The sequence below is a fragment of the Stegodyphus dumicola genome, chromosome 7, assembly GCF_044657685.1.
Source record: "Stegodyphus dumicola isolate Sdum_Otavi_A_Nest chromosome 7, ASM4465768v1".
Taxonomy (NCBI): domain Eukaryota; kingdom Metazoa; phylum Arthropoda; class Arachnida; order Araneae; family Eresidae; genus Stegodyphus; species Stegodyphus dumicola.
In genome coordinates, this window is record NC_140774.1 from 117067131 (window position 1) to 117082131 (window position 15001).

A 15001-nucleotide genomic window follows, 5' to 3' on the forward strand; every position below is an offset into this window, starting at 1 on the left:
TGCCAGGTAAGAATTACTCCAGCCTGTCTGAGATTTTGCGTGCAATATTTACGCAATCGTATATGCGTTTCAACGTATAGCGATTTTTCGAAGTACCTACGGCCCATGCTTGGATATGGTTCGCTACTGGCTGCCTAATATGATGTTCGGCAGTCTCTCTGCAAACGAACACATAGCAGTCCGTAACTTCTGCCATCTCGCATGAGCAATGGTCGTTTTCGCGTCGCCTGAAGCGATGCAGGTAAGTCATGAAGGAGCCATGCTCTGCTAGAAACTGAGTCAAGTGAGGCGAGCCACTTTAGAAGCCGGCAGACTTTTGGAAAAATCTGTGAACTCTTCTGCCGGTGGTCTTTGTCTCCCACAGATATTGCCAACGTTTCAATAATTCTCTCTCGAGCTCAGCTTTTAAGAACGAGCCCGGGAGACGCACGTCAAGTGCGTCAAACGTGGGGGTCAGTTGCTGCTCTTTCAGCTATTGCATCTGCAATTTCATTACCCAGTATGCCGGTGTCGGCAGGTACCCATTAAAGCTCAGGCCTAAAGCATTTTGGTATTCTTATTAAGAGTTTTTGTATGGCCCTAACGAGTGGTTTTTACGGCATGTGCCTTGGATTGCCTGAAGGCCAGGTTAAAAAAAAGGCACTGAAAGTGCAGAAACTGAATTCACTATTCTGCTAAGTTTCAAATGTTAACAAATATGGCTACTGTGGTAAACTAAGTCTTAGCTGCACTTAAACAACTTTTAAATTGTTGATAATTCTACAATTATTGCGTGCAGATTAACTAAAGACATAAAACCCTTAACCGGAAGATAAGAACAACACAATTCAATCCTTTTTAAAGAAAAAAATGAAAGTTGACAAACATATAAGAATAAAAAAACTCAGCCCACTGAGATGAGTAACAAAGTGGGTATATAATATAAATATTTATGTACTTTTATTGCTGCCCATTGCAGCCGAAAAGGGAGGTGCACAACTACATGTCATAGCAGTCCTATGTACAAAATTTCAATGTTCTGAGGCTACTCGCTCTTGAGTTACGCGAGATACATAATACATATATACGTACATACGTAAAGACAGGAAGAAAAAATCTCTTCTGAATTCATTTTAAATCCTTTTGCAACCCGGTTTGGGAAAAAGAGTCCTTTATTCTGTCCTTACGTACAGATGTCATGCAAAAACATAGTTAAATTGCATTCGATAACGGTCAAAATGAATATTTTCGTTGAAATATGATACCCGGAATTTTTCGTGATTACAATACTTCCCTTATTTCGTACAAGGAAGTAAAAATGAAAACAATGTTTTGCTTCTCAGATTTATTGAATAATTATAAACTTTTGTTATAAAAAGACATTTATATTTATATTTTTATGCTATTTATAAAACAAATAACGAGCTGTAAGAGAAAGACATTTTACGGAAACCATATTTAAATTATACAGAAATTTTTCAACAATCATAATAATTTAATAAATAAAATGGTATAAAAGCAAATATTGCGTTTCTTATGTACAGTAAACAAAAAAATTGAGTTCTATAAACTTCATAAGTATATGTATTGAGGTACAATTTATCCCGCCCCTCATTTGTAACAAATGCAGAATAATTTTTTGTTATCTTAAATCTTCTCTCCTAATTATACATCAGTGAAAAGTCATTCTCTCATTAATCTCACTTGCTTCCAGAGAAATCAAATTTTTACGTCTTTAAATTATTAATCACTTAAAATCACTGGCTTGTATGTTTCTGTATATTTCTTCCATCGTAAACAGTTCTTCTTTCATTTGATTTCGAATTTCTGTTAGTACCTTATATTCTTTAGTCCTCAATCCTGAATGAAGAGATGAATAAGCTTCGACAGCTGTCATGGCGTTCAGGATCAAATTACAAGCGATAGACTCTGAAGATAGCATGCAGATAGGTGCACAGATTGATGGCCACTTCTGAAAATTTAAGGAAGATTGCCACAAACAATCTTGCACATTGAGAATTTTTGAATCGTCATCAGACATAGAATACTTTTCTTGGTATTTGAACCTATGAGAATATAAATCATTCTATTAGTAAAATACCTTATTAATTCATACAAGTCTGATAATAAGACTAGTAACATATCCAAAATTAATCTTTAGAAGCCACAAAACTCCTTCTTTAGATAGAAGAAAGAATTACATAAAAGATTAATTAGTTTCGACCTAATACAAAACAGCATTTTCTCATTCTGAAAGCCAAATCTATCTTATAACAGTTAAAAATTTGAAAATAATACTAAAATCACTTACTCTTTAATTTAATTTTTAAAAAAAATTAGATTAGTTTTAACTCTGAGATTGTTATTTAATTATATTTCCTTCGATATATCAAACTCATAGATGTGAGATCATCTTACACAAATCATTTTTTCCTTACGAATTACATTGAAGAATATTGAACACTCGTGTTGTGAAATCGTCTTGTATTCGGCCAATAGTAGGGTGTTTCAAAACTCATGAGCAAAAATTTAAGGTATAGTAGAAAACATCTAAAAAAGCAGTTTTTACCATACAGAGCATGGGCGAAGAGCAACCGGTAAACCGCTAGGAGCTATCCGTTACTGTAGTACTGAAAGAACGGAACCCCAAAGGGATAGAGAAGGTACTAAATGATTTTATTGATAGCATGTGGAGCAAAATTACTGAAGCTGCTCAAAAGCGCAACCGCCTGTGGTAATGCAGGCGTTACACCTGCGACGTAGCGACCGGCACCCTTTTTTAGATTTCTCAGATGGCGCCGGCTCCGACTAATCTATCGCCTTGGAAATTTAGCGTCTAAAGCGCTCCGAACACCCAAGCTGAAATGGGGTGGTGCTAGAACCACATACGTGATTGTATGCTAGCTGCAACAGGTTGAAGTAACTCTGGCAATACCTGTTGTACAAATGTGAGGTATGTTCTGCCATCCAGTCGGAATGGCAAAAGGTAGGGGCCCGCAATTCCAACCCAAACATTTACGCTGAAACGCTTCTGATACGTATGTGAACATGTGTCGTTCGGATTGCTAGATGCCAACACATGCATATTAGAAATGTCTTCAGGAGTAAAGATGCATTCTTCCGTTAATAACACATGTGCACTGAAATCAGGCTGAGCTGCTATTTATTTCATTAACAAACCTGCAAACTCGACACGCAGCGCATAATCTGCAGGTATCAAGGCTTACACTTTCGGTACATGGTAGGGAGAGTACCATGCACTTTCGGTTATGGTATCCTTCGTCCCGTAGTACTTGCCAGACATTCGACTGGGATACATTTACGGCACAGGAAACCTCTTGCGTGCACGATCTTCCACTCTTTGCAGAATGTCCTCTACACGTTGTGGCGTCCGTAAACTCCTGTTATGCCCTGTATCATGCATGCCGGTGATACAGAATTCCGTTTCACACAGGCACTGATACAATCACTCTACTACTTTTCGGCCTAGCACGTGTCTTCTCGGGAAACGCTGCCTATACAGTCTTTCGGATTCCCAAGCACTCCCATTTGCAAGGCCACACATAAAATGCATGTCCGCCTTTTCCTGATTCCTATGTTTAGACATGCCTTCTGAAATCGAAGCTAGGAATGACAACGTGCAAGAAAACTCTCGCTTTATGCTTTTCATTACAACACCGTCTAGCGGTTCATCACTTGCTCTCCGCCCATGCATTGTATGGTAAATATTGCTTGTTTAGATGTTTTCTATCACCTATCAATTTTTTTTCCAAATTACTTTCCTTCGCAACAAAGAGGCATTTAAAAAATCAAAATTCTTACTTATTCAAATTATCATAGGCAAACAAGGTTAGGCTTTTTTTTTTTTTTTTTTTTTTTTTTTTTCAATGCTGGAGTTCAGTGACCACTCGAGGTACAGAGGTAGGAGAAACGAAAATACGAAGGGAGTAGGGAATATTTACTTAAAGCAGATTATGAGATAGTGACGTCGTTAGTGACATCACGGAAGAACAAACATTATAGTATAGTAACCTTGAGTGAGAGCATGTCCAACTAGCAGTTGGAAGATCTGTGGTTTGAGTCTTGATGAGAATAGAGTTGATTTTATACGTTTCCTGCTTCGAATAACCTAATGTGTCACTTCGAAATAACGTGTAATTTGCACGTAATAATTATATTTAATTTGAAATTAGACTTAGAATTATTATTGAATACGTCTTCTTGTATGAAGGTACAAGCCAGAACTTGACAGTAAAGCATTATCTTATATGCAGAGAATATAATAATGAAACTTAAAGTCATTTGCTGTTATCAGAGATTCTTAAAAAAAAAAAAAAAAAAAAAAAAAAACTATCTCGTGTTCTTTGTGATATTTTCGATCGTTGTGAGAATGTTGCTTGGGATTCAAAGTAAATAATTAGTGGAGTTAAATATATACCTTGATAAACTTACATCGTGGCATAGGGAAAAATTGTTATTGCTATGATTAAACGTGACAACAAGTACACCTCAAAATGAAGATTCTAAACTTCCTATTCATATTCAACCAATCGCTGTTTATCATAACTTTAATACAGGTCTTTATGTTAAAATTAATTAGTGTCACCTTTGCATAATAAAACTCGGCAACGGCGAAAACAAACGAGCGTCAAATAATATATTGGCAAAGAAGGATTCTACCTATGTTTTTTAGTGCAGAAGTCTTAAAAGATTTTGTACTTTGTTTTGTATTTGGGCTTCATTCTTTTCAACATGTTACCTTCTTTTATGAAATATACTCCTGATAATATCATTGCCTAACAGGTAAACCTGAAGCTATTTAAAACTTATAAATGAATCTCTTGTAAGTTCTTTTTTCACTACGGTTTAAATGTTTGTAGACTCTTAACTTTGATTTGTATTCTATTTGTGTTCTATGACTGCAGCAAACTCTCTCTAAACTCTGAAGATTTCATAGTTATTCTAACTTTTGATTCTTTAATAAAACTGCTAAATAGAGGATAGTGTACTCAAATGCCTTAACTATGGTAAAGGCACAATGTATGACTTTAATGCTAAAATTTTAGAGCGAAGAGATTCAATATACTTATTTCTCAGATTTTAATGACGTGAAGAATATTTTTTGCGGCTAACATTGTAGAGACATTAGGTATTTTTTGAAAGCAAGAGAGATGAAAAATGAGCAATGCCCTAGCCGGAGTCGGGACTCGAACCACGGACCTCTCGATTTCGCGTCGAGCGTGCTGACCACTACACTACGAAGGCATGCTAAAAAGGCTGGAGAAATACCGTATAACTTCTGTAAGTTAATAGCAATCACTTGCTTCCTAGACAAAGTTGCGAAAGTATTAATTGAACGCTAGGTCATTTTCTGTGCTCTAAGAAATACAGGTTCAATATATATTTCTTTACAATAAAAAGACTCAAAATGTAACATTTATAATTTCAGACCTATTACTTTTTTCCAAAATAAAATTTGTTGTATTGCTTCTCAATGGATGCCATCATATGTATTACTTGACGATAATGAAATGACTGATCTGTTTGCTCACGAATGGAATTAAAATATATCTTGATCAGAAAGCGCTTTCCGCAAGAGACATTTAAAAGGTATTTTCATAAAGAAATTATACAAAATTGTCAAACAGCATAAAGAATAAATAAAAAGATTAGCAGTGATAAAACACTCAAGAAGCTGAACTTTATTCAGTAAGAAATTACGTAAGGGAACTGCGGACAATTCCAGATTAAAAAGGGCTATGATTGCCTACATGAATTCTTAAGCAAAATAAAATTACTCCTAATTAATATATGCTTTATTTGTAAAAGTGTGGTAAAATGTAATTATCTTCTAGTATATACGACTCCGGATGTGGATTCTTAACGGTACATTAATGTTTCCAAGGTATATTAGGATGTCAAAATTTTAATGACCTAACTCTATGGCTTTCAAAATTTTATGCACTCTTATTTTTCTGTTTTTGTTGTGTATCAGTATTCGTTTTTTTCAGCACGCTTCTGTACATCATCCGGCTTTTTAGTTTAATATAATATCATATTTGTAATATATTCATTTCCAGTAAACCTGTCTGCAAGAGCACAACCAAAAGCGCAAGATATCTCTGTCTGCATAACAGCAAATAGTAATGCTCTTTAATTTTATCCATTTGAATTTTAGTTGTTTATTCTAGATTGCACGGGTGTTTTTTTAATTAAGTTCTGAAGAGCTTGAAATTAAGATTTGGATTGAACAAAATGTTTTAATACATTTAATACCAATATATTATTTCCTCACATATTTTCTGAATTTAAAACGTTTGTCATTAAACGCTACACGTGTTATATACCTTTGTCGCAGAAGCTTGCCGCCTAACATTTGAGTCAAACCATGACAAAATTTGAAGGACTTCATCAGTCGCCAGACTCCCATTCCATGACACTTCCTATCAAAGACATCTAACCCTGCTTCCTAAAGTTTCTAACTTTTGTTTTGTGCAATACTGTCAGTGCTTATATGCTTTCCTGGCTATTAGACAATTTGCAACGAATTTCAGCTCTATTTAGACCTTCAGACTGGAAACATCCAATAACAAAGAGAATTTCGGATGACCAAATGTCGTAATATAATAATGCGTGTAACATCTGTATACGCTGAAATCTTTTCCTCTGCGTTCACACTTTGATTTCAAGCTTTCCGAACCTTAATTTAAAAAAAATAGCCTTCCTATGTGCAAAACCTGTATAGTTTAATACAATATCATTTAGGTACAGAACTAATATTTAAAAGCACACAATGTTTGCTCCTAAACTTAGTTATTCACATCTTACCATAGAATTTGTTACATGAATTTCTAGAGACATACACAAAATTAAATTTATATCGTAAAAAAATTAACAAAATATTGAAAAATCATACTTGTTGAACCAGTTCTGTGCACAAGAACTTTTAGAAAATAAGTCCAGTTTGGCCAAAAAGTCATCGTCATGCATCAGATCTTCATCCTTTGCGACATTTGACAGCAAAATTATTAGTCGGATCATCTCTTGTGGCTTCAGGGACTCTCCTTTCGGCAGCAGCAGTTTTAGCGACGTTCTTAAACTGCAGCTGCATTTTCTTATGCCCAATAAACACTCAACGATGCCTGTATCAATCCCATGGGGAAAGAAATTTTGCACTTGGCGATCAAATTCAGACAGTCTCCGAAACCATAAGCGAATGCGTTTAGAAATATATCTATCATCTCGCATAACGTCCATTACTTCTTCTGTAATTACGTTTGATCGTGACATTTCAACCAAAGTAATGACGAGGGTCATAAAGCAGAATGCTGATGATGTGTATAAAACTCCAGATGACCATTTAGTGCTGAGAGGTTTCAATGCCACTGAAGTAATCCTTCCCAAAATATCGACCACAGATGACCATAGTCTGCCCTCTGCGGAGTACCGTCTAAGATTTTCTAAATTTTTAACACTTTCATTTAATATAGTCAGTATTTGCCTCCTCTTTGGCACCCAGTTTCTATAAATAGAATCAAGTTCTTCTAGTTCCTGTTTATATGCTTTATTTAGTGCATGTAGTTTATCTGCCGTGAAATATTTGGGCAATTTTGCTTTGCTTGTTGCTAATTGTATTATATGTGGCAAAAGTTTTTCTTGTGATATTGTTAAATGTTTGCTTTCATAATCATCTAGAAATTCCTTGAAATTTCCGAAAGTTCTTAGAGTATGAGTTCTTGATTTCTTTAAAAGTATTTCCTTTCTTTTACTTTTCATTCTATTATTTGTGTGATATGCATCCATCATTAGCATAGTAGTGAATTAAATCTCAAGCAACTGAAAAGAAATCTTTAATGCACTAGAAAAAATAAGCAAACCTGAAATAAAAATAAGTATTTAATAATTTCTGACATCAAAATGCTTTGACGAACTTTTCATTGTTGTTACTGCAATGGATTGTATCTCAAGAAAATTAATTTTTTGGAAAATACAAAGAACGAATGGGTTTGTGAAGGTTTAAACCATATGGAAGAGAGCTTACATTCATTTCTCACTTCCAATTGCCACATTTTGCAGATTAGTTTCTATTAAATCGTTATTTTTATTAAATTAATTTTCACATAGTAAATTTTACTGAGATCTCTTTACTGCGAGTAGCAGTGATAATTTTTAAGCATGTATTTTCTTAATTTTCTTCAAACGTTAAAGAAAATATTTTTAAGTTATTTAAGAATCTCAAAGTCTTCGTAAGATCTGAAGTTATCATGATTCTGATCTGAGAAGATGTGTTAATATTCTACATACGTAGTGTTACGGATTTTGTATTTAAATAGCTAATGTTAGTAGAATGATAAATTAAATTGTTTTGTTTCCCGTGCAGTGCAGCGCGTGACAAATATTAAGGGAAAGCCAAGTCGGAAAATTAAAAATACAAGAGCACGTGCATTTAATATTTAGTTCATAAATACCTATTTTTGATTTCGAGAAATTGCTAGAACAAACTCGTGGCTTTGCTCTGGCTTTTATAGCCGATTTAAAAAACTATAAAAGCCAGAGAAAGAACACCTCAGTTCAGTTTTGTTTAGAAAACTGCTGTTGTTTACTGTAGCGAATTCGCGGTGAAATCGGATTAGCTTTCTCTACGTTTCTCTATTTTGAATTATTTCTGTTGAACATTTTTAGTAGTTTAGAAGATAACTTCTGTGAGGTATTAGGATATTGCACGAATATCTGAGGAAATTTAAGCATTTTTGTTTTATTTGTTGTGATAATAATAAATTTTATTCATTTTTAATCGTACTTGTACACTCAATTCATAACGAACCCGTACGCGCGCAACAGTATTTTAAGAAAATTGAAAGGTAAACAAAAATATTCTTGCTGTTTTTGACGTTCATTTGATGAAGAAACGAAGAGGGGAAACGAAGTGGCAGAGAGTAAAAGAAAGTAACTCGCGCATCGGAAACGCGATGGAGTGTTTGTGTAACATTGGTTCATACACCTTACGCGTACACGTACCAGACGTTAGAGTTACACGTACAGATATGCTGCGTGCACGCAGCACTCACGGCAGCCTAGCGTCGAAAAGAAATGGTGATTTCGAAGCATCTTGTTTGCGATTGTTTGTCCTTCGCATATAGTTTGCGGTTGTTTGCATGTTTTTAAAGGTGGGCTTATCAACAGCCGCATCAAGTCGTCGAATATGTCAGGCATTTGTGAAAAGTGTCATGAACGAAAGTAGCGCTAAATATTGATTTTTAGAAATTAAAGTCAGAAGATTTGAGCTTTTGTTATCCCCTGCGAAGGTCGAAGAGAGATGTTAGGTAACGAGGCTTTGAAACCAGCCATGGAGGAGGGCAGCAGTAAAACGTGTGACAAACTTGGAGAACGCTTACAGATTTCCCAGCAAACAGTCAGACTTAACATTCATCTAATAAAGAAGATATTTAAACTGAATTAGTTTATCCGACATATTTTCGTCAGCTAAAATTGAACAACAGCCGGTTTTCAGTTGTTTTCTAGGCAAGATAACATAAAAATATTTGGATGGGTGCTTGCAATTGACTAACGTGGGTCCAGTATGATACTTCTAAGCGTACTAGATACCCCCGTAAGATCATGCTCTGTGTCTGGCAATTTAGTCGGTAAGTGGGATTTTCCGAGGTACCACTACCAGGTCACCCTATTTTTAAAGGCCTGTACCTGCAGCACTTTTAACGAGCGCAACATGCACTGCATTAGAAACAGCCAAGTGTTGGTAAGACGCAAGTATATGCTGTTTCTCTACAACAGCAGTAGATAATAGGTGGCAAGGACGACCAGGGATACCTTTTAATGTTTTGGCTCGGAGCCACGGTGCTCGCTGTACCTAAAACCCACAAATTATAACGTTTTACGTCCCTGAACAACCACCTATGTAGGAAATCCTTCGACAATGAGGCAGACCTGCGGCAAACAGTAGTGAACTTTTTTGCATCCAAGATCTAATTTTATCACCAGAGGAACAAGGAACGTTGGCAAAATGTGCTGGATGCTGATGCAGATTACTTGGAGACGATGTATGTCTGCTTTTGTCTGTATGTTAATAACTGTATGTTTTTGACAGTTATGAATGGCAAGAGCTGTTTGGTTACCTTGCATGCATAACTTCACGAAAATGTTTGTAGGTATGTTAAAGCAAAGTTCAGAAACCTTCTTCATAATCTGGAAAGATATTTCAGATTTCTGGTGACAAAATAACTTTAACATTCAGGAGAATTTTTCAGTTTATTGCTTAACAACATATTAAGTTTCACAAACAGAAAAGATTTCAAGATATTGTTTTATTGATCTTTCTTTAGATATATATACTCGTTGCAATGTAAAATATTGTTGCCTGCGTACGGGTTCGTAATAGATTGAATGCACAAATCGATGAAAAGTTAGCAAAATTTAATTATCATAAGAAATAAAACAAAATGCTGAAATTTTTCCTCAGACATATTCGTACAATATCACACAGCAGTTATATTTTAAACTACAAAAACGATAAATAGAACACAATTCAAAGCGCCGAGAAAACTAATCCGATATCAAAATTACAGTAGCTGAGTAAGCAAGAACAACTTAGTAAACAACTGAGCTGAGATGTTTCTCTCCAGCTTTTATAGCTTTTTGAATAACACGAGAAGGTTCTCGTAACTTCCGTTTTCTCGGACTTTCTGGAAAGTAAAAGAGTATAAATACGAGATATCTATTTATTAAATGCGCGTGCTCCTGAATTTTTACTTTTCGTCGTAGCTTTCTCTTAAAACTCGTCACGCGCTGCATTGCATCGGGAAATAAAACGATTTTAATTAAATTCTACTAAACAAAGTTAACTAAATACAAAACCCGTAACAGTATATTGTAATATTTACATTTTAGGCTTTTTTTTTTTTTTTTTTTTTTTTTTTTGTTCATTTTTAATTTTGTTTCCCTGATTTTTTCCCAAGAAGTTTGGTCTTTTTGCTTTTTACTAGAAAGATTTACTTTTGGCACATAGCTAAACAAATCTTAAATACTATTATTACTATAATTGAACCGAAGGTAATAACTTGTCTTGATATCAACGGTCACTACTTCTGCTATGCAATATAGTAGTTTTTCTAAGCCATAGCAGACCAGTAAGAAAACCTGAGCCGTTATGGTTTATGAAAAGTTAGAAAAAAAAAAAAAGAAAGAAAGAAAGAAAGAAAAAATCAAAAGAAAAATCTGAAATTTTTCAGATTTTACATTACGCCCAAAGGGGCGGTTTTTTAACGTTTTGTGTGTTACCTTTATTTATTAAATATCATATTCTATCATATCTATAAATTCTTCGCACTTAAAGGATAAAATTCAGTTAAACAGCAATATGCAAAATAATTTTAAAATGACCATAGCTTTAGAATTTCCGATACACAGTTCCTCGCGCTGGAGATAAAAATGTTTTTTTTTTTTTTTTTTTTTTTTTTTTTTTTTCGTGCAGTGTTGCCATTGCTCGCTTTGAAATCTTTGAGTTTGTTAATCAAAAGTTCGTTAAAGTTTTACAAAATGTGAAATAGATAATAAAACAAATTCCCGATTCCAAATTTGGGCTTATAGATTCCCATATTCGAGTGGAAACGTACGTTATTCAAAATTTGATGGTTCTAGGTACCGTTGTTTCATCACAGTGCGAGAAACATACATACATTTATGCAGCTTCTTCATTATTTAATTTCTTTAAATATAATACAGGGTTCTAATATTTGGTGGCAACAATCTAACAAGTGAACCGACATTTACAGTGAAACAACGCAATGCCAAAACGAAAGTAATAGCTTCTCTGCGCTAAAACGTTGAAAAGAAAAATAGGTTATTGTTGATAGTTCAGGTCATATAATTCTGGTCTGTTAGCAATTCGTTTCTGAACCTTTCTTTGACAACTTCTTTTTTATCCTTTCTTATAAGGTATATTTTAGTTTTATTTCTTAATTCTTAAGAGAATTCTGGATCATTTTTGAACATTCTGGATCATTTTGAAGAATTTCATTAAATTGAACTATTATGTAACTCTTATTTTCTAAAGAATATTAAATCAGTTCAATTTTTGTCAATCCTGCTTCAATGCATTCTAGAAGTTTCCATTCCATGTTTATTAGCAAAACTATCTCAGGCTTTCCAAAATTGAGAAGTTAAAAGTACTTTATTCTCAGCAGCAGAGCAGTCTGAAAAATTGTTATAGTGTTTCTTACATTCCTACACTTTGGGCTTCTAATTTTTCAATATTTTGATTAAAATAAAAAGTACAAAAGAAATTAGTATTGTTCAGTTAAATCATCAGAAATTTTATTTTAAAAGTAAAAATTTCGATGTTTATTTAAAAACATAATATATAAAAAAAAAATCTGAAATGTTTCAGATTTTAAATTACGTCCAAAGGGGCGTTTTTTAACATTTTGTGTGTTACCTTTCTTTATTAAATATCATGTTCCTCGCACTTAAACCATAAGATCCAGTGCAACAGCAATATCGCAAAATAGTTTTAAAACGAGCATATCTTTAGAATTTCCGATACAGAGACTCACGCGCTGGAGATAAAAATGTTTTTTCTGCACAACGTTTACATTACTCGCTTTGAAATCCTTGAGTTTGTTAATCAAAAATTCGTCAAAGTTTTAAAAAATAGGAAATCGATCATAAAACAAATTTCAAATTTCAAATTTGGTCTTCCACATGCTCATATTCGTTGGAGGATTACGTTATTCAAAATTCGATGACTCTATGTACCGTTGTTTTATCACAATACGAGAAATATACATACATTTATGCAGATTTTTCCTTATTTAATTTCTTCAAATATAATGCAGGACTCTAACATTTTGTGGCGACAGTTTGAAAAGTGAACCGACATTTATGAGTCCGACGCAAAATGCCAAAACGAAACTAATAGTCCTTCGGGATTCAAATCCCTTTGGACTAATAACTACAATTGTGAAGCAAAAAGTTACAATAACTAACTTCGGAACAGTCTACAAACTCCCTTTCGCAGCTAAAGATAAAATTCTGAGATTCAGTATCAGCAATATTAATAAGCATGATTGCATGAAGCATACGTAATGGCACATGATTGATGCATCGCATTACGAAATTATATTTTTTGAGTTTTCATTTTATAGAGAGCAAAATGTTACAAGATGTCTTTTTATATGAAAACTAAGAGAATAGTCCAGTAAGTTTTTTACCATTTTAATTTTCATTTTATCTGTGTAATTTCTTAGGACAATTGGGGGACAATAAAAAAAAAAAGCAAATGCAATGGAACATTTTTTTTTAAATTTTACCAAAGTGCAAGTTTTTATTTTCTGATTTAAAACTATTATTGTAAAACTAATAAATGTAACGTACAACTGTAAAATGCATTATTAAACATTTTCTAAGTGTCTCATTTTAAAACTAACCAAAGTAAAGAGTAGGTTAGGTTATGAATAATATTTCAATGTTGTTGAATATGGCAAAGCACAAGCTGGTTTTCTGCCTATATGGAGGGATGGTTTCGTGGAGGACTTTCTAGGAAAACTATTTCATGCTCACGTTGCACATGGGAAAAACACGAAATCTAACCGTGCAGCAAAGCTATCCACCCAGGATCAAGCACAGGGCGATCTCCCAGCATACAGATGTCTTAACCACTCAGCCACTGGCGGGGCAACGAATATATGAATAACTGCTAGTTTGACTTTAGTTTGAACGAGAATAAATTTTTGATAGAATTTTTTATTTAATTCAAAATGCCTTTTATGGGCTTTATTGTATTTCGAAGCTTCAATGTTCTATTTAAAAAGTGTTAATAATTCAACGCGCAAAGTGTGAGCAGCCTTTTTTTTTTTTTACATTGTTTTCACAGCGAAAGCTAAATGAAACTGGAAGAGAAACAAGCCAATGTAAAATTTAAAATTAGGCCAGAAAAAAAGGCAGCTTTAGTTTGGTGAATAAAACTATCGATTCTGAAAGCGATTAGATACAGTTCTTCCACTGGACAAAACAATTTTGGCGAAAATACTTTTAATAAACTAATTTGAATATTTTTAAGAATTTACCCTTTTCAAAACCTTAATATAATATAACTATCAACTGTAAAATTATAAATAAATTTTACAGAACTAATATTATTTTAATAAAGTGGAAAAAAAATTTTAAACTTATCTTCTCGCCTGAACTCTCTTTAAAACAAATTACTTAAAATAATTTTTACATTAATTGAAAAATATATTTTCATACTCATGCAGAACTTCCTTTCATTTAGAAATTATAACAGTACTTTTTAATTTTAAAATTAAACTAATTAATGAATGAAACTAATAAATAATTATTAGAAAATTAGCAGAAGAAGTTGAAGTACGTACCGTTAAATTGGTTGTTACAGTAAGCTTTGAATTTCTTCTTCTATACAGCTCTTTAGATGGATGGATTGGAGTTATCAGTTTGATGTAGTGTTACAGCTAAATATCAGCTAAAGTAATGATAAGAGGCCCGATAACAATTCTTGCGTTGCGAATCATTACCTAGCACAGTTCTAATAGCTACAACATATTTTTGAAATAGGAAGGCGTTAGATCACTAAATAATGGAAATATATACCTTCAAAATCTTTCAAAAGATTTTGGGGATTTTTGGAAGAAAGTTATACGTTTTAAAAGTCATAAAACTGATGCAGTACTTTTAATTTATAGTTATAATTTCATTACAAGTTTTTTAATGAATCTGAGCATAAATGTGACATTTAATCCCTCAGGCTGTTTTATATTCATCGCTAATATTTCTCTGCTTTTCACTTCCTATTCCAAAATGCCTCTTTAAGAAAGAGTTTAATTTCCAAACTAGAGGAACTTTCATTGCTGAGATCTATTACAATACTTACAGTATGATCAGGGTGTTGTTTAAGGAAAACTTACCAGGTCCATAAACTCAGACGACACATTTTAAAACACCAACATTTTACAAAAATTTTAATGCTATTGTTTTTAAAACAGAAAACAAA

At 33.5% G+C, this 15001-nt stretch overlaps 1 protein-coding gene across 2 annotated transcripts; it reads right to left on the reverse strand.

The window, feature by feature from the left end:
* Positions 1-1367: 1367 nt before the first annotated feature.
* Positions 1368-14504, reverse strand: LOC118189701 (uncharacterized). Of its 2 annotated transcripts, none has more exons than XM_035360359.2 (3): positions 14367-14504; positions 6896-7856; positions 1368-2045 (listed from the first exon to the last, which is right to left on the reverse strand). In XM_035360359.2, the coding sequence occupies exons 2-3, from the start codon at positions 7789-7791 to the stop codon at positions 1727-1729; spliced, it is 1215 nt and encodes a 404-aa protein (XP_035216250.1). In that variant the 5' UTR covers positions 7792-7856; positions 14367-14504; the 3' UTR covers positions 1368-1726. The 2 variants fall into 2 exon arrangements, with proteins under 2 accessions (XP_035216250.1, XP_085676867.1); XM_085820741.1 differs by having other exon boundaries at positions 6896-7815; positions 14367-14479.
* Positions 14505-15001: the final 497 nt, after the last annotated feature.